Here is a 21,417-nt window from a genome sequence, read left to right on the forward strand (position 1 = left end):
AGACGTCACAAAGAAAGAAAACTACAGGCCAATATCACTGATGAACATAGATGCAAAAATCCTCAACAAAATACTAGCAAACAGAATCCAACACCACATTAAAAGGATCATACACCATGATCAAGTGGGGTTTATTCCAGGAATGCAAGGATTCTTTAATATACGCAAATCCATCAACGTGTGATACACCATATTAACAAATTGAAGCAGAAAAACCATATGATCATCTCAATAGATGCAGAGAAAGCTTTTGAAAAAACTCAACACCCATTTATGATAAAAACCCTGCAGAAAGTAGGCATAGAGGGAACTTTCCTCAACATAATAAAGGCCATATATGACAAACCCACAGCCAACATCGTCCTTAATGGTGAAAAACTGAAACCATTTCCACTAAGATCAGGAACAAGACAAGGTTGCCCACTCTCACCACTCTTATTCAACATACTTTTGGAAGTTCTAGCCACAGCAATCAGAGAAGGGGAATAAAAGGAATCCAAATCACAAAAGAAGAAGTAAAGCTGTTACTGTTTGCAGATGACATGATACTATACATAGAGAATCCTAAAGATGCTACCAGAAAACTACTAGAGCTAATCATGATTTTGGTAAAGTAGCAGAATACAAAATTAAAGCACAGAAATCTCTGGCATTCTTATACACTAATGATGAAAAATCTGAGAGTGAAATTACAGAAACTTTCCCATTTACGATTGCAACGAAAAGAATAAAATATCTAGGAATAAACCTACCTAAGGAGACAAAAGGACTGTATGCAGAAAATTATAAGACACTGATGAAAGAAATTAAAAGATGATACAAATAGATGGAGAGATATACCATGTGGTTAGAATGGAAGAATCAACATTGTGAAAATGACTCTACTACCCAAAGCAATCTACAGATTCAATGCAATCCCTATCAAACTACCACTGGCATTTTTTACAGAACTAGAATAAAACATTTCACAATTTTTATGGAAACAAAAAGACCCCGAATAGCCAAAGCAATCTTGAGAACGAAAAATGGAGTTGGAGGAATCAGGCTCCCTGACTTCAGACTATACTACAAAGCTACAGTAATCAAGACAGTAAGGTACTGGCACAAAAACAGAAATATAGATCAATGGAACAGGATAGAAAGCCCAGAGATAAATCCACACACATATGGGCACCTTATCTTTGATAAAGGAGGCAAGAATATACAGTGGAGAAAAGACAGCCTCTTCAATAAGTGGTGCTGGGAAAACTGGACAGGTACATGTAAAAGTATGAAATTAAAACACTCCATAATGCCATACACAAAAATAAACTCAAAATGGGTTATAGACCTAAATGTAAATACAGACACTATCAAACTCTTAGAGGAAAACATAGGCAGAACACTCTATCACATAAATCACAGCTAGATCCTTTTTGACCCACCTCCTAGAGAAATGGAAATAAAAACAAAAATAAACAAATGTGACCTAATGAAACGTAAAAGCTTTTGCACAGCAAAGACACCATAAACAAGACCAAAAGACAACCCTCAGAATGGGAGATTATAGTTGCAAATGAAGCAACTGAAAAAGGATTAATCTCTAAAATTTATAAGCAACTCATGCAGCTCAATAACAAAAAAAACAAAGAACCCAATCCAAAAATGAGCAGAAGACCTAAATAGACATTTCTCCAAAGAAGATATACAGATTGCCAACAAACACATGAAAGAATGCTCAACATCATTAATCATTAGAGAAATGCAAATACAAACTACAATGAGATACCATCTCACACTAGTCAGAATGGCCATCATCAAAAAATCTAGAAACAGTAAATGCTGGAGAGGGTGTGGAGAAAAGGGAACACTCTTGCACTGCTGGTGGGAATGTAAATTGATACAGCCACTATGGAGAACAGTATGGAGGTTCCTTAAAAAACTACAAATAGAACTACAATATGACCCAGCAATCCCACTACTGGGCATATACCCTGAGAAAACCATAATTCAAAAAGAGTCATGTATCAAAATGTTCATTGCAGCTCTATTTACGATAGCCAGGACATGGAAGCAACCTAAGTGTCCATCAACAGATGAATGGATAAAGAAGATGTGGCACATATATACAATGAAATATTACTTAGCCATAAAAAGAAATGAAACTTATTTATGTATAGTGAGGTGGATGGACCTGGAGTCTGTCATACAGAGTGAAGTAAGTCAGAAGGAGAAAAACAAATACCGTATGCTAACACATATATATGGAATCTAAGAAAAAAAAAATGTCATGAAGAGCCTAGGGGTAGGACGGGAATAAAACAGACCTACTAGAGCATGGACTTGAGGATATGGGGAGGGGGAAGGGTATGCTGTGATGAAGTGAGAGAGTGGCATGGACATATATACACTACCAAACGTAGGGTGGATAGCTAGTGGGAAGCAGCCACATGGCACAGGGAGATCAGCTAGGTGGTTTGTGACCACCTAGAGGGGTGGGATAGGGAGGGTCGGAGGGAGGGAGATGCAAGAGGGAAGAGATATGGGAACATATGTATATGTATAACTGATTCACTTTGTTGTAAAGCAGAAACTATCAAACCATTGTAATGCAATTATACTCTAAGAAAGATGTTAAACAAAGAAAAAAAGACTGTGAGAATGTGGAGAAATTAGAACCCTTGTGCACTGCTGATGGGAATATAAAACGGCACAGCCACTATGGAAAACACTATGGAAGCTCCTCAAAAGATTAATTAACACAGGAGTTTGGGATTAACAGGTACAAACTACTATAGGTAAAATACATAACCAACAAGGACCTACTATATAGCACAGGGAACTACACCCAATATTTTATAATAACCTATAAGGGAAAAGAATCTGAAAAAAATAGATTTATATGTATAACTGAATCACTTTGCTGTATACCTGAAACTAACACAACACTTGTAAATCAATTATACTTCAGTTTTAAAAATTTTTTAATTAAAAAATTTTAAAATAAAACTACCCTATGATCCAGCAATCTACTTCCAGGTATTTATCCCAAAGAATTGAAATCAGGATCTCTAAGAGATATTTGTACTCCCCTGTTCAATGCAGTATTATTCAAAATATCTAAGTGGTGGAAACAACCTAAATGTTCATTGATGGTTGAATGGATAAAGAAAATATGGTATAAACATACAATGGAACATTATAATCTTAAAATAAAAAGGAAATTTTCCGGTCATATGCTACAACATGGACGTTATGCTAAGTGAAATGAAACAATCACAGAAAGACAAATATTGTAAGCTTCCACTTATATTAGGTATCTATAAGGTGAGGTAGTCAAACTCATAGAAGTAGAAAGTAGAATGGTGGTTGACAGGTGTGGGAGAGGGAAATGGGTAGTTGCTATTCAGTGGTATGGAGGTGCAGCCATGCAAGATGAAAAAGTTATAGAGATCTGCTCTACAGTAATGTGCATATAGTTTATAATACTATACCAAAACTTAAAAATTTGTTAGTAGATTTCATATTATGTTTTTAATCAAAACTTTTAGGGCTTCCCTGGTGGCGTAGTGGTTGAGAGTCTGCCTGCTGATGCAGGGGACACAGGTTCGTGCCCCATTCCGGGAGGATCCCACATGCCGTGGAGCAGCTGGGCCCGTAAGCCATGGCCGCTGAGCCTGCGCATCTGGAGCCTGTGCTCTGCAACAGGAGAGGCCACAGCAGTGAGAGGCCCGTGTACCGCCAAAAAAAAAAAAAAACTTTTAAAGAATGTACTAAAAAAGCAGAGACTATTTTGAAAAAATAGTAATAATTATTAAGATATGGCTTAAGTCCAGCTTTGCCAACGTAAATGGCAAAATTAATGTTTCAATGGGATGTTATAAATCCACTAAGAAAAATATTTTCAAAGACTATATAGTGACATGGGAAAAGTTCTGTTCATTCAGCCAGTCAACAAATACTATATCGGACCTTGGATTGCGTGCTAAAGATAAAATAATGAGCGAGGAAGATATGATACTTGCTAGTCAAGAATCTTATAGTCAAGTGAGAAAGGCAAACAAAGATTACAGTGGAGATATACTTGATACAAAGGATACAAGGATATAACTAAGTAGATAGCAAGGTAGTCCTACCTCTTCTATAAGAGTCAGAGAATGTTTTGTATGAAATGTGACATTTTAAGCTCAGATCTGAAAGATACATGGTAACTAGCCCAACAATGGTTATGGGTGGAGACATAAGCAAACTGAGGATCCAGCACATAGAAATGGCCAGGGAAGACAAGGATGCATGGGGAGGGAGGACATACCAAATTTTATGTATACCAAAGACCTAAATACATCTGCACAGAGTAAGACTGGAAGTATATAAAAGAAAATATTATCAGTCCCTAACTCTGGTTGTAGAATTAGAATTCTGAGTAAATTTTTATTCTTTTCTATTTTTCTTCTTTTCTATATTTCCTGAAGTAATTCATCATACATTACTGTTTACTATTTATTGATGAAAAGAGTATTATTAAAATAATACTTTACTATTTACTACATTTGGGGAAGAGGTTGTTTTTGTTTTAAATCTTAGACAAGTCTCTTAGGACCTAATTTATTCATTTGGAAAATAAGGCTAATAACATTTAACTTCACGAAGTTTCTGATTTGGATCATATATGATAACAGGTAGAAAAGTGATTTTGTGGTTATTGGACCTAACTCAGTATCAGAGCCACCCGATAAAAGGTATTAAGGCAGAATTGGAGGATAGTAGATCAGGAGGATGAAATGTGGGCCTGATGAAGTTGGTGTGCTAGTTACTAACATTTTGCCACCACCCTCTTTAGCAGTGATGATAGTCAATGCCAATCAAGCACGATTTTTTTTTTTCCTCACTGAGCTTAGACCCGGTCTCAGAATCCTTCTCAGCATAACACTCCAGGAAGTCACTTGCATAATGGCACACTACTTGAAACCTTTTGCCATCACCAGGCTTAGAATTCCAAATATGAACACAATCAATTACATAATTTTTAAAAGGTAGCTTGGTGATTAAAATGTCCTCTTTAACTTACATTTTAACTTTTAAATGCTCTATTTTCTGTTAAAAAGTACATCTTATAGCACTTCTAGAGGTTTTGATTTAGTATTTTTGTAACCCTGTCATTTATCTGTTATACCAGAAACAGAATAATCAGGGGACTATAGCATTTTACAAGTATATTTACAGATATTTACAAGTGGTCAAGTCAGATACATATACACCTTTTGACTGATTGTCACTTTTTCACAAAATGGAAAAAATGAGTTTCTTACCTTTCCTCTGGAGTGTCTACATGAAATGTTCTCTCTATAACAGTGGTCCACTGGAGACATCTGATAATAAATGTGTTTGGCTTTGGTCGTTCTGTTTTCATTAACTGGCATTCTAGAAATAAAATAAAATGTCTCTTTGAATATACTTATATTTAAACCAAGAAGTAAACAGTTGAGAAGTACAGAGCTCTATTCTAAACAAACCACTGCAACCTCACAGATTTCTATGGATCTCCACTCAAGGCTGTTTGTTCATAACCTAATTTCAGTATTCCTTTCCAATCCATCACCCATTCTGGTCACATGCTCTACTAACCAGCCAAACTGGACTATTAAACTTTCCTTAAATACATCTTGCTCTTTCCTCTATCTATACCTTTGATCCAGCTAATACTACTATTTGGAATGTTTTCCACTTATTTTACCCCTAACCATATGTAATCCCCAACAGCCAAAAGAATACCTGTCCTTTAAGTCCAGATCAAAGTCTACTCCTTTTATAACAACCTGGTCCTAGACTGACCATTCCCCAAGCTATATTCTCATAACATTCTCACTACATTCTCCACTCTACATTCTCATTATTTATTATTGTACCCCTCATTTTCCACTTAGCATAGAGTATCTTATATTACTATTTATCTTTTTTAAGAAGGTATCCTTATCCCTACCTAGATTATAAGCCTTTGACAGTATGCACCCCCTAAAACGCTTAGTAATCTATAGCACCTAGAGCCAGTCAGTCAGAAGTGATAAATTCTGTCAGCAATTATCTATATCTAGGAAGACTACAAAGGAACATAGTACAGTGGCTAAAAGTATGGATTTCAACACTACTGTGCCTGGATTCAACTTTTTTCCCTACCATTAACCATGCAAGCTTAGACAAGTCAATTAATTTCTCTGGTCTTCAAGTATTAAATGGGAAGCAGTAAGAGTACCCACATCATAAAATTGATGTAGGAATTAATAATACATAATTGTAATACTTAGCGTAGTGTGTGACACACAGTAAGTTTTCAATAAATGTTAGCTGCTATTATTAGGTGTACACCTGAGCTACACTCCAAAGGATATCTGGTATTGGACAACAAGAGAAAATAGGATAGGGCTGTCTGCTGACACTGCAGCAGACAGTGTTGTTTAGGAAATGCACTGCACTCTCACTCTTTAGGGCCTTTTGTCTAGTTGTGCCTTCTGCCAGGCATTCTTCCCCTCACACAACCCCACAGTTAACTCCTCACCTCCTTCAAGTCTTAAATCAATTCTAACCTTTACATTGAAGCCTACCTCAACCATGCCACTCAGTACTGAAATCTGCATCCTTTACCCAGGACTCCCCAACTCCTATTACCTGCTTTACTCTTTATTTCCCATAGCATGTTTCCATCTTTGTATATATGAGATGACTAACTTAATATCCTGCTCATTTACTGTCTGTTTCTTCAACTAGAACATAAGCTCTACTAGTATATTGTTATCACCAAGAACTAACATATAGCACTCAATAAGTATTTTCCAAGTGAGTGAATTCTGACATTAATAATCCAACAAGAAGGTAATTTTGATGATACAGGAAAGAGGAGAAAATTTCTGAAGCAACTTCCTTATATAGTCAAAAAGGGATAGGATTCACAGAACAAGTAGAGTTCTGGCTGTAGTCAGGAGTATAGACAGTTTAGTGATGCAACAGGAGAGAAGATAGGGTAAAGGACCCCAGAGCTGGTAGAAATTATTTGCTCATTGCTTCTACTTTTTCAATGAATTAGGATGTAAAGCCATCCTTAAGAATAAGGTTGGAAGAGGATGCACTGGGGCTCTGAGAAAAGAGAAGATATATAATAGCCTTCTAGGAGCAAACAGACTAGGGAAATATCCATGACTGCTAAACAGCATTAAGGGTCCAATGGAATTTAATGATTAAGAATTTTTTTTTTTTTTTGCGGTAAGTGGGCCTCTCGCTATTGTGGCCTCTCCCGTTGTGGAGCACAGGCTCCGGACGTGAAGGCCCAGCGGCCATGGCTCACAATCCCAGCCGCTCCATGGCATGCGGGATCCTCCCGGACTGGGGCATGAACCCATGTCCCCTGCATCGGCAGGAGGACTCTCAACCACTGCACCACCTGGGAAGCCCTGATTAAGAATTTAAAGTACCACCAGGGATCATGGTTGTATATTTTTCCCCAGATAACTTCAGTTACATGGGTGCAGATGGGGAATACAAAGGATTGCATTTAAGCAAAGCTATTATTTAACTAAGTAAGTTTGAAAATGCAAGAAAGTGAAACAGAATATAGGATGTAAGACAAGAGAGTGGTTTAGATAATCAACTAAGGAACTAAAAATGGGTAAGGAGGGAAGTGAGAACCTGGTGGTATGTAAAATAATGAAAAGGTAATAGAATCGACAGATCATAAAATCCATCATTTCACTGTTAAATACTTAACGTTACACACTTTCTGAAATATGAATGCTAAAAAAATCAAATATAGTATGCCAATTTATATTTTTGTTTGAAATACAAAAGTTTTAAAATACCAAAGATATTATACTAATTTACACCAATAAAGAACCACATAATTTCCCCCAACTTACTCTGCCTATAAGGTACAGACTCAATCTGATTCTTTGAAGCTCATCGTTCCTTCCTATTTCCTATAAAATTCCTATCAAGCTTCCAGCCAATGGTTCACTATACTGTCTTGCAGACGTTTAATTAATGTTAATTTGATGTCCTAGCTAGATGAATTACTTAAAAGTTAGGAATTATGTGTATGACTCTTCCTCACAGCACCTAGAGCAGTGACAGCACATAAGGGTACACAGTAAAAATACCTGATGATTGAGTAATTGACCCATTGGTGTTTGTTTTCCATTGTGGTGATGTCAAGATAATTAAGATAATAGACTTTAGAATACCAGATTCAAATCTAGCCTTTATCACACACTATCAGCTATTACTACCCAAGGCAAAGTAAATTAAGCCCCAAGATTTTCTCATCTTTAAAAGCACTATGAGGAATTAAAGTAAACTTTAAAAGAAGCATATTTTCAACACTACACCTAAATGAAGTTTAAATGCTATAATCTAAATAACTTCTTAATGCTATAAATGTAAAAGCTATTTAAAATACTATATATGAAATTCTAAGTGGTTATTAATTACTGCAATTTATGAAAAGGAAAATAAAAGTGATTAATTACCATTCCCAAGCAGACTACTAAAAAGTAACGTTTAGAAAAGAATAAAATATTTGTATTTATGCATATAATTGTTTTGGAAAAATATTAAAATAATAATGAAATGACATAAGTGGTTATTCACAACATGCTTGTTTTGACTAAATATGCTAAGTATTCATGAATCAACAACATATATGAAATGCCAATTATGGGCCAAGCACCAGATTCTGGGCATAGCAAGAAAAATGAGTAAGAAACTCTACAAGCTTACTGCACATACTAAGCTCTATTTTTAATCATTCTGTGTAAAGTAATATTCTACTAAAGGTATAAATCAGGTCCTCCTGAAACCTCTAGCTCAACAAAAATGTTACATATAGTTATGGACATGAAGAATAGAAATAAACCTATATGTTTACAGGTTCCAGTATGAAACAGTCTGTAAATCAATCCAACTTCTAAATAATACCTATTAGACTGAAACTATGTAAGAGAGAAGTGGCTACCAAAAGGCAGTCCACAATATTCAAGTGACAGTTGAGTCAACATCAGGAGAAGAGAATATTCTACCACAATGCCTCAGGGTTTACTGCTGTGCATAAACAGATATAATTAACGAGCTGAATCCAAACTCAGAACAGTTGAAACTTTAAATTAACATATTAGAATAGCTGAGCCAGTAAACAGAAACACTTTGGGTTCTTTCATGTTAGCCATAATATGGAAACATGAACACATCATATAGTTCTCTCTAAAATGAAGAAAAATATGCCATGAAAGTTTTCAGGACATGGTGCATGTCTGAAAACACTTATTTTGAAGAGAATTATTAAAAGGGATAGGGTTAATAAATAGGCTGGCCAATACTTCTTTAGAAGAATATTTTCCTTTTTATTATGTAAAGATTCCTAACTCAAGGTAGGACAATTTATTTTTTTTTAAGTAGAAATTTTGGATAGAGGTTCTAAAAAGCTATTAACCAAATGATTATCTATGACTTCTGGAACAATTTAATATGCAGGAATAAAGCAAGCATTCTTAGATAAAATGTCAGGTAGGTAGCTTTTATTATATCATAACCCATTATATTTTTCTTTTTTCAAAAAATTTTTATTTTATATTGGAGTACAGTTGATTAACAATGATGTGTTAAAGGTGTACAGCAAAGTGATTCAGTTATACACATAAGTATATATTCTTTTTCAAATTCTTTTCCCACTTAGATTATTATAGAATATTGAGCTGAATTCCCTGTATTATACAGTAGGTCCTTGTTGGTTATCTATTTTAAATTTAGTACTGTGTAAATGTCAATCCCAAACTCCCAATCTATCCCTCCCCCCACCCCACCCATTCCCTCTGGTAACCATAAATTCATTCTCCAAGTCTGTGTTTCTGTTTTGTAAATAACTTCATTTGTATCATTTTTTTTCTAGATTCTGCATATAAGTGATATCATATGATATTTGACTTTCTCAGAATTACTTCACTTAGTGTGGTAAACTCCAGGTCCATCCATGTTGCTACAAATAGCATTTTTTCATTCTTTTTAATGGCTGAGTAATATACCATTGTATACATGTACCACATCTTCTTTATCCATTCATCTGTCAATGAACATTTAGGTTGCTTCCATGTTTGGCTATTGTAAACAGCATTGCAATGAACATTGGGGCGGATGTATCCTTTCAAACCATGGTTTTCTCTGAATATATATCCAGGAGTGGGATTGCTGGATCACGTGGTAGCTCTACTCTTAGTTTTGAAAGAAACCTCCATACTGTTCTCCATAGTGCTTGTACCAATTTATGTTCCCACCAACAGTGTAGGAGGGTTCCCTTTTGTCCACACCCTCTCCAGCATCTATTGTTTGTAGACTTTTAAACAATGAACATTCTGACTGGTGTGAGGTGGTATCTCATTGTAGTTTTTGTTTGCATTTCTCTAATACTTAGTGATGTTGAGAATCTTTTCATGTGCCTCCTGGCCATTTGTATGTCTTCTTTGGAGAAATGTCTATTTAGGTCTTTGGCCAGTTTTTTGATTGGGTTGTTTGTTTTTTTGATATTGAGCTGCATGTGCTGTTTGTAAATTTTGGAGATTAATCCTTTGTCAGTCACATCATTTGAAAATATTTTCTCCCATTCTGTGGGTTGTCATTTAGTTGTCTATGGTTTGCTTTGCAGTGCAAAAAGTTTTTGAGTATAATTACGTTCCATTTGTTTATCTGTTTTTCATTCCATCACTCTGGGCAAAGGATCAAAAAAGATTTTGCTTTGATTTATGTCAAAGAGTGTTCTGCTTATGTTTTCTTCTAAGAGTATTATAGTATCAGGTCTTACATTTAGGTCTTTAATCCATTTTGAGTTTATTTTTGTTTGTGGTGTTAAAGAATGTTCTAATTTCATTTTTGTACATGTAGCTGTCTAGTTTTCCTGGCACCATTTATTGAGATTATCTTTTCTCCATTGTATACTCCTGCCTCCTTTGTCATAGATTAACTGACCATAGGTGCATGCATTTATTTGTGAGTTTTCTATCCTGTTCCATTGATCTATCTTTCTGTTTTTGTGCAGTAACATACTATTTTGATGACTGTAGCTTTGTAGTATAGTCTGAACTCAGGAAGCCTGATTCCTCCAGCTTCCTTTTTCTTTCTCAAGATTGCTTTGGCAGGTCTTTCCTGGTAGTCCAGTGGTTAAGACTCCATGCTCCCAATGCAGGGGGCCCTGTTGAATCCCTAGTCAGGAAACTAGATCTCGCATGCCATAACTAAAGATCCCGCATGCCGCAACGAAGATCCGGCATGCTGCAACTAAAAAAGATCCTGCATGCCACAACAAAGATCTCACACACGGCAACGAAGATCCCGCATGCTGTGACTAAGACCTGGCACATCCAAAAAATATTTTTAAAAATGATTGCTTTGGCTATCCAGGGTCTTTTTTGTCTCCATACAAATTTTAACACATTATTGACTGGGAGATTTTGGCAGAAACTAATGCCTGTGGCCAGCAATTTGTTATGTAAGTGAATATTTAAACACCCGCATTTGAGTAAATATCAACAACATTTTTGCACTTAATGTATTTATTTGAAACTCTGTACATATCTTACTAAAGTATTCTAGTACTTTGTTCAAGTGTGATACGCAGTATGGCAGTCACCTCTGTGCAGAGGAACAGAACATCTATTACAAAAGAGCAGAACCTACACTTTCTGGTGGCATTTTTTAATCCTGTGGGTATTATTTCCTCTAGAATATGTTCTTTTCTTTTACCTGATAGTCAACAAGGTGGATCTTTGGGCGGCTCTTTTAAAAATGCCACAAGAAGGACCAGGTGCAGTACTACCACTACATTCACCAGAATGGTCAGTTACACATTATCTAGCTACTGCTAACAAAAATTGCTTGTAAGTCATTTTACTCTGTGCATTAAGGCTACAATAAAATTTAAATGCATTGAATAAACCACAATTACTCAAATAGAAACCCACTTTCTTATACCATTTTCAAGTTTTCTGGAGGATACTGAAGTTTGCCAAATATTGATCAGATCGATCAACTCCTTTCATATATTTATTATACTCTAATATACAAGTGGGCTTAGTTACCTGATGACCAGTCCTCCTGTCTTCCTTTCCTGTAGATGCTATGGAAGTGTCATGAATCACTGTCAACAGGCGGACTAACCTCTTGTCTTTCCATATAAGAATCATGTCTCCCTTCCATGTGAATGTCATTTCTCCTCTCTGTAGATTTTTAGATTTCTCCTTTAATTGGTTTGGTAGACCAGGATTCTCTCTTATAGTCCCCAAAACTCTGGTTTTATTTTTCAACAACATTTCAGATGTGGACACACTGTTGTAATAACTGTCTTGGTAAATATGGTGCCACAAACCAAGATAAGGTTGTAGGACTGATAATATTGTTTCTTGCAATTTCTTTCCTTCACCTGTGTAAATCTCAAGTTTGCATATATATCAGTTTCACATTTGCTATCCATCCTGACCAAAATTCCATATTTTGTATGTTTTCTGCAATTATAGGTTTTGAATCTGAGTCATCCTCTCCACAAGTGATGGCTCTTGTTTGGGTATACAGATGGAAAATAATCCAGAAGAGGTTTAACTTTTGAAATTCCGTCTGCAGGAAGTGGAGTTTCCAAGCTACCATTAAAGTGAAGAAATATCATTATTTGTTCCAAACTTCTTCTCATCATAATCTTTGGAAAGATAGGTGTTTCAAGTAAGGGATCAATCAACCAATATTCTTTCCAGTGTGACTTTATTTGTCCCATCAAAATTATTAATCCAAGAAACTTCTTCATGTCACTACTGGTTACATCATTCCATTTTAAAGCCTTCTCATACTTCTTAAATGATTTTTCATTCTGTTCGTGATACAAATTTCTTTGAGAAGCGACCAACTTGAAAAAGTCCTTACCAAAAATTAATTCTGTTATTTCACTAACACTTTGCAGGTTATTACATTCAATACTTACACCTGACACACATGTAAAGTCTTCTAATTTCATGAAATGTTATCTTCAGTCCACTTCTGTAGAAGCAAAGGAGCATTCTCCAGCACAATGGGTTTCATTTTCACTTTCTGAATCAGAATCATTTGCTAAGGTTTTTCTATCTTTTTGTTGGTCTAATATTCACACTGTCTGAATCAGAACTATATTCTGAAGAATTATCATCTTCTGAGACAGCAGTATATATGACACTTGGACAATCAATTTCGGTGCATGAAATTCACCCACAAATTCTTCTTCACTCAAAATTTCACGATGCTTTGTTTTTGAAAATTTTATGGTAATAAACGTGTTGATAATATACACAATGTTAGAACAAAAACCTAACAGAGCAAAATGTAAATGCTAATGACAATCATTAAGTTGTAAAATGAACCCTTGATCAACTTTAGGCTTCTAACAACTTTGCCAAGTGATATTAATTGTATTTCTCTCTAAAAACGTATTGATACATCTCCAGTCAATAACATTCCGGTAACAAAACACGTACTGATAAATCTCCAGTCTATGATGTGTTAAGAATTTTTTGTTCTAGTTTGGTAAAAAATGGTAGTTTGATAGGGATTGTATTGAATCTGTTGATTGCCTCGGGTACTATAGTCTTTTTGACAATATTGGTTCTTCCAATCCAAGAACATTGTATATCTCTCCATCTTTTTGTGTCATCTTTGATTTCTTTCATCAGCATCTTACAGTTTTTGGTGTACAGGTCTTTTGCCTCCTTAGGTAAGTTTATTCCTAGATATTTTATTCATTTTGATATGATGGTAAATGGGATTGTTCCATTAATTTCTCTTTCTGATTTTTCGATGTTAATGTATAGAAATGCAATAGATTTCTGTGTACAAATTTTGTATCCTGCAACTTTACCAAATTCATTGAAGAGCTCTAGTACTTTTCTGGTGGCATCTCTAGGATTCTCTATGTATAGTATCATGTCATCTGTGAAGAGTGACAGTTTTACTTCTTTTCCAATCTGGATTCCTTTTATTTCTTTTTCCTCTCTGATTGCCCTGCCTAGGACTTCCAAAACTATGTTGAATTGCAGTGGTGAAAGTGGACATCCTTGTCTTGCTCCTGATCTGTGAGGAAATGCTTTCAGTTTTTCACCATTGAGTATGATGTTAGCTGTAGGTTTGTCATATAAGGCCTTTATTATGTTGAGGTACGCTCCCTCTAGGCCCACTTTCTATAGAGCTTTTCTCACAAATGGGTGTTGAATCTTGTCAAAAGCTTTTTCTGCATCTATTGAGATGATCATATATGGTTTTTATTCTTCGATTTGTTGATGTGGTGTATCATACTAACTGATTTGAGGACACTGAAAAATCCTTGCATTCCCTTGGATAAATCCCACTTGATCATGGTGTATAATCCTTTTAATGTATTGTCAGATTTGGATTGCTAGTACTTTTGTTGAGGATTTTTGTATCTATGTTCATCAGTGATATTGGGCTGTAAATTTTTTTGTGTGTGGTCTCTTTGTCTGGTTTTGATATCATGATGATGAGTTAGGGAGTGTTCCATCCTCTGCAATTTTTTGGAATAGTTTCAGAAGGATACGTGTTAACTCTTCTCTAAATGTTTGATAGAATTTGCCTGTGAAGGCATCTAGTCCTGGACTTTTGCTTGTTGGGAGTTTTTAAAACAGTTTCAATTTCATTATTTGTGATTGGTCTGGTCATATTTTCTGTTTCTTCCTGGTTCAGTCTTAGGAGATTGTACCTTTCTAATAATTTATCCATTTCTTTTAGGTTATCCATTTCTTTGGCATATAGTTGCTTCTAGTAGTCTCTTAAGATCCTTGGTATTTCTTTGGTGTCTGTTTTAACTTCCCCTTTTTTATTTCTAACTTTATTTGAGCCCTCTCCTCTTTTTTCTTGATGAGTCTGGCTAAAGGTTTACTAATTTTGTTCACCTTTTCAAAGAACCAGCTTTTAGTTTCACTGATCTATTATTGTCTTTGTCTTTATTTCATTTATTTCTGCTCTGATCTTTATGATCGCTTTCCTTCTACTAGCTTTGGGTTTTGCTATTCTTTCTCTAGTTGCTTTAGGCATAAGGTTAGGTTGCTTGTTAGAGATTTTTCTTGTTTCCTGAGGTAAGAGTGTATTGATATAAACTTCCCTCTTAGAACTGCTTTTACTTTCCCCCATAGGTTTTGGATCATCATGCTTTTGTTTTCATTTGTCTCTAGGTATTTTTTGATCTTCTATTTGATTTCTTCAGCGATCTATTGGTTGTTTAGTAGGATACTGTTTAGCCTCCATGTGTTTCTTTATTTTACACTTTTTTTCTTGTAGTTGATTTCTAATCTCATACCATTGTTGTCAGAAGAGATGCTTGATGTAATTTCAATTTTATTGAATTTTCCACAGCTCACTTTGTGCCCCAGCATGTGAATAATCCTGGAGAATGTTCCATGTTCACTTGAGAAGAATGTGTAATCTTCTGTTTTTGGATAGAATGCTCTATAAATATCAGTTAAGTCCATCTGGTCTAATGTGTCATTTAAGGCCTGTGTTTCCTTACTGATTTTGCCTGGATGATCTGTCCACTGATGAAAGTGGGGTATTAAAGCCCACCACTATTATTGTGTTACTGTCAATTTCTCCTTTTATGGCTGTATTTACCTTATATATTGAGGTGCTCCTGTGTTGGGTGCATATATATTATCAATTGTTATATCTTCTTCTTGGATTGATCCCTTGATCACTAGGTAGTGTCCTTCTTGTCTCTTGTCTTTAGAGTCTATTTTGTCTGATATGAGTATTGCTACTCCAGCTTTTTTTTTTTTTTTTTCCATTTGCATGGAATATCTTTTTCCATCCTGTCACTTTCAGTTTGTATGTGTCCCTAGATCTGAGGTGGGTCTCCTGTAGATAGCATATATATGGGTCTTGCTTTTGTAACCATTCGGCCAGTCTATGTCTTTTGGTTGGAGCATTTAATCCATTTACAGTTAAGGTAATTATCAATATGTATGTTCTTCATGCCATTTCATTGTTTGGGGTTTGTTTTTGTAGGTCTTTTTTCTTCCGTTACTCTTTTGTTCTCTTCCCTTGGGAGTTGATGACTAATTTTAGTGTTGTGTTTGGATTCCGTGTGTGTGTGTGTGTGTATTTATTGTAGATTTTTGATTTGTGGTTATCAAGAGGTTTTGATAGAGCATTCTATATATAAACAAGATTGTTTTCAGTTGCTGGTCTTTCAACTTCAAATGCTTTTCCACTCTCCTGCATTTGTGCTCTCTTCTCAAAATTCCTGGTTTTGATACCGTATTTGTGTGTGGATAATTTCCTACCTTTACTATGTGTTTGTGTTTACCAAAGAGATTTTCCATATGGAATTTTTTCATCTCTAGTTTTGACCTTTTCTTTTCTGCCTAGAGAAGTTTCTTTAGCATTTGCTGCAAAGCTGGTCTGGTGGTGCTGAATTATCTTAGCTTTTGCTTATCTGTAAAGCTTTTGATTTCTCTGTCGAATCTGAATGACAGCCTTGCTGGGTAGAGTATCCTTGGTTGTAGGTTCTTTCCTTTCATCACTTTAAACATATAATGCCACCCCCTTCTGGCCTGCAGAGTTTCTGCTGAGAAATCAGCTGATAACCTCATGGGAGTTCCCTTGTATGTTATTTGTTGCTCTTCCCTTGTTGCTTTTAATATTTTTTCTTTGTATTTAATTTTTGTCAATTTGACTACTATGTGTATTGGCGTGTTCCTCCTTGGGTTTATCCTGCCTGGGACTCTCTACACTTCCTGGACTTGGGTGACTGTTTCCTTTCCCATGTTTGGGAAGTTTTCAGCTATTATCTCTTCCAGTATTTTCTCAGGTCCTTTCTCTCTCTCTTCTCCTTCTGGGACCCCTATAATGCAAATGTTCATGCATCTGACATTGTCTCAGTGGTCTCAGGCTGTCTTCATTTCTTTTCACTCTTTTTTCTTTATTCTGTTCTGCAGCAGTGATTTCCACCATTCTGTCTTCCAGCTCACTTATCCATTCCCCTGCCTCATTTATTCTGCTACTGTTTCCTTCTAGTGTATTTTTTATTTCAGATATTGTATTGTTCATCTGTTTGTTTGTTCCTTAGCTTGTCTACGTTTTTATATCTTCTCAAGCCATGCCTCCATTTTTTTTCTTGAGATCTTGGACCATCTTTACTACCATTATTCTGAATTCTTTTATGGGTAGATGATATTTTTCAATAAATTTTTTGTTACACCAGTATTTAAATTAAATAGATACACTAGCTACACTCACCTGACCAAGTTAAACTATAAGCTGAATTTCAAACATCCTATTTACTTTTAGACCACTCTGAACCACAGATGACCAGTTTCATTCAAAACTGTAATTACTCTGTAAACCTGAAAGCCAAATAAATAGAGGAAATGCAAGATACTAAACCAAGAAAATACATACCAAGAAAATTTTTAGACATCACCTGTTCAGATTTTATTTAAAAGATTAGGTTTTATTTCAAACGCTTTAACCCTTTAAGTGCTAACTATATTCTTTTAAAAATAGTTCCACTAACATCCAATGTGAAAACCAAATGCATAATAATAGATTCTATTTATAATTAAATCACAAAATTAAATAATGCTCTGAGTTATAATGACCATAAAGAGCTTATTTTTAAGGCCCCAGATATAATACTATTACAGATATTCTTTAAAAGAGGGAAAAACATTTCTTTCTTTTATTTAAAGGTTTTATTATCCAGGGAGCAAAAAAGCATAGCACCCAATTAAGACTCAACACATCAACCTTAAAGAGATTTATTCATTCCACTGAGAGGATAATAGCTTAGGTGTGGCAGGTACCCTTGTAGAGAGCAAGATCAGTAGAGGGTATGTGTACTGCGATCACTATGTGCCAGGCACCGCACTGATTAGAGGTTTCTAAATGTTAATTTCACGTGAAGGCCAAACGTAAGAGCTGTTATGTTATTATCCTCCACATTATAAATGAGAGAATTGAGACTGAAACTAGCTAAATAACTTGCTCACAAACATACAGCTTGCAAGTAACTGTATAAGGATTTACCCGAGGTCTGTCTGAATCCACATTCCATGCTCACCTGGAAAGAATACACTGCTAGGAAAACTGCCTTTAAAAAATATCAGTAATCATCTGCAGATGAAAGGCCTATCTGTTCCCTCCTCTGTGCCTTCCCCATACTTTCCTGTGCTTGACTATTCTCCCTTCTGTGACATCTTTTCTTCTACAAAGAAATCCAGGATAACTTTCATCTGATAACAATGTTTGAAGAGGGAGGTGGGCCCCAATGTGTTTGCTCCTGGCTCTGAACACACCATAGGGATGGTTAGCGATGAGGATTACCCTTCGTAGGATACTGATCCTGCCACTTTTTGTTTCTCCAAGTAGGCATGTAAGGGAAAGGTGGATTCGAATGAGGAGCAGAAGAGAAAGAATGCAGCAAGGAGGGCAGCAGAGCCTCCGGATGTTTTCGCTGTTGGATCTCACAAACTGCAATACCAATAAAGCTAGCGGTAATAAAAATTTTCAATTACTAATGATAGAAAAGTGATTCCCAAACTTGCATTGGTCCAGCTGCATGTCTCTAGTGTTTGGATCTGAATCATTTACCTATTACCCAAAGTCAACATATCCTTCTCCATATAAGGAAATAGAAGAGAAAAAGAAAGTTATTTTATAAAATACAAAATTCTATACAAGAGGGGAGGAAGACTGGGTCACTAACATTATTTCCACTCTAGAAGATGTTTTCACTCTATGATACATATTTCAAATTCTGACATTTTAATTATCATAAACCTTACTTCTTTGGTTTTAGCATGGATACTACTTGTGGATTTAAACTGTATTTGAAATCACAACATGTTAACGTGAACTTCTCCTAATATGTTTTTCTTTAATGAATATGGTCACCACAGATACCACCATTTACCAAAAGTACATTCAGAGCCAACACTTTCCCCATCAATATATCTCCATCTTGTTGGTCCACCATATCCTGCTTCTAATTAATCAAATAAATACTTCAAGAGTCTTCTAGAACAACTGTTCTCTGCATACCCTCCACATACTTGAAATTTCAGGTAAAAATAAACTGTGGTCACTATGGGACAATGTTTAAGATAATGAAAATGACATGAGGCATTTCCTAACAGAGTTGTAAGGGTCATGCAAACATCTAATACACCATTAGGCAAGCTATTTTTTGGTTTTGCTTTTTGTTTGTTTGTTTGTTTGTTTGTTTTGCAACACAATAGCCATTAGAGTTCAGTAAGCTATTTTCTCTACTTACCTGTATGTCTGAAAACTTTTATGATCAGAAGTCAAAAACAGAAACTCCTTCCAAAATACTATTAGATTATTTCCTCAAAGTATGTACCAAAAATATCCAAGGAAATTATTTTTTGAAAATAAAGTGTATATATGAATACCTAAAATAAAGACCCATCTAGTGAATTAAACTCATTGAACACAAGTTAAACTTCAGAATATTTCATTGGGCATTGAAGTTTAAAGGTATCACTACTAGAAAAATCAATTTATTTTCTATCAACTTTAATTTACAACTTAAATACCTCAAGCTTCCATGTATCAATGTGACAATTTCTACTCATTTTCATAGTTGCTTATCAATGCATACCAGGGTGAACAAACAATAAATATACACATAGAACAAGATGCACATGTATTGAATGCTGCTTTCCTTCCCTTTAAAAGACATTATTTACAAGAGTGGCCTTTGTTACATATTCCTTAACCATGTAGCTAAGTTGTAGTTTCCACCGGTCTCCTGAAATCTTCTTCTTATCAAATACATTTTCCTTTTTCTCATTTTCATTTATTTGCTGCATCTGATGCTCCTGGCTCTCTACCTGTGAGTCACTCTCCCAGGCCCCCATGACACAGACTTGCCTGATTTTACCTGCAACTCTCTGACCATTCATTAATCTTCTTTCTTAAGGATTCTTCCTTAGAACTGAGCTGCTCCCTTATGCTGAGAACTTTGTGTTATGCTTTTCTTTTATGACAATTTTATCCTTAGTAAATTCATTAAACAAATATTATTGTGTGCTCAACAGCATGCCTGACAACAAGCCAGGCACTGGAAATACAGCAGTGAAGAAAACAAAGTCCCTATTTTTCATAAAGCTTATATTTTACTGAAGAGATAAGTGGTCAAGCAATAAACAATTAATTTATAACATAATATAGATGATAATAAGTACTATGAAGAAAAATTATGCAGGGTAACAAGTTAAAATGACAGGGAAGGTGGTACTATTTTAGAAAGACAAGTTAGGATATTCCTTAATGAAATGGGCAACCAATGCAGACATCTGTGGGAAGAGTGATCTGGGTTGAAGGAACAGTAAGAGCAAAGGCCCGCAGTTGGAGAGAGCCCAGAGACATGTCTGAGAAATGGCAAGTCCAGTGTGACTGGAGTAAAGTCCACAGACATGTCTGAGAAATGGCAACTCTAGTGTGACTGGAGTAAATTAAGTTCTGGGTGTGGTAGGAGATGAGATCAAAAAGACCTTCAATGACCTGGTAAGGACTTTGGATGTCATCCTACAGAGTCTCTCTCATGGCTCTGCCACAATTATCACCTGACGTTTGATGACTCTTAAACCTGCCCCTCTAGTGCCAGCCTTTCCATCGAGCTCCACTTCCATATGGCAAAACAAGTATCTCTCTTTTGAGGACCTATTATTTCCTCATTCTCAACATATCTAAAAGGGTGTTTTTTTTAATCTTCCAAACGGAAAATTACAACATCAACACAATGTTTCCATTCCTTTTATTTCTGTATCATCTTCCTAATCATCCAAGAAACACATCCTCAGTCGTCTTGTATTCTCCTTCAACCCAACCTGCAACATTCACTGTAACAGTCCTATTGTAACAAACCATCCCTTCTTTTCACTGCTAACACCCAACCGGAGAATTTATTACCAAAATCTGGATCCCTGAAATGGCCTCCCGGACGGTCTCCCTTTCTCCAGCCTTCTCTCCCTGTCCAAGTTGTCCTACATACTATTAGCCTGATTAGTCTTACTTAAACTCATTTAAAAAGTTTCAACCACAGCCATAAACAGGTCTCTGCATCTTTGTAACAGTACAAAAATACTTAATTTATAATTTAGTTTGATACACTGCAAGCCAAATGAACAGCATACATTGGGATAATCAGCTCATTCATCTCTAGCAGAATAGAAAAAAAATCTCATCTTTGCCAACTTAGGTCAATAGGGAAACTATGCTTTCCATTATATATTTCTCCAAAATTCATTCTTTTTCAATAATTAGCTACTAAGTCTTTATTTTAGCATATTAGCAGCTTAACCACAACATTAAGATATTACATGCATTATTTCTCACTTAATTCTCCCAATAAAGTTCTAA

At 35.6% G+C, this 21,417-nt stretch overlaps 1 protein-coding gene across 7 annotated transcripts in view; it reads right to left on the bottom strand.

Annotated features, from left to right (window-relative positions):
- AKT3 (AKT serine/threonine kinase 3) overlaps positions 1-21,417 on the bottom strand; it is a 379,537-nt gene that overhangs the window by 200,159 nt on the left and 157,961 nt on the right. For all 7 annotated transcript variants that reach the window (XM_067030723.1, XM_067030721.1, XM_059079103.2 and 4 more), the window contains one exon: positions 5,289-5,400. In XM_067030723.1, the coding sequence (XP_066886824.1) occupies positions 5,289-5,389 (101 nt within the window). In that variant the 5' untranslated portion in view covers positions 5,390-5,400. The remainder of the gene's footprint in view (positions 1-5,288; positions 5,401-21,417) is intronic.

Source organism: Kogia breviceps, chromosome 1, assembly GCF_026419965.1.
Source record: "Kogia breviceps isolate mKogBre1 chromosome 1, mKogBre1 haplotype 1, whole genome shotgun sequence".
In the NCBI taxonomy this organism is placed as follows: domain Eukaryota; kingdom Metazoa; phylum Chordata; class Mammalia; order Artiodactyla; family Physeteridae; genus Kogia; species Kogia breviceps.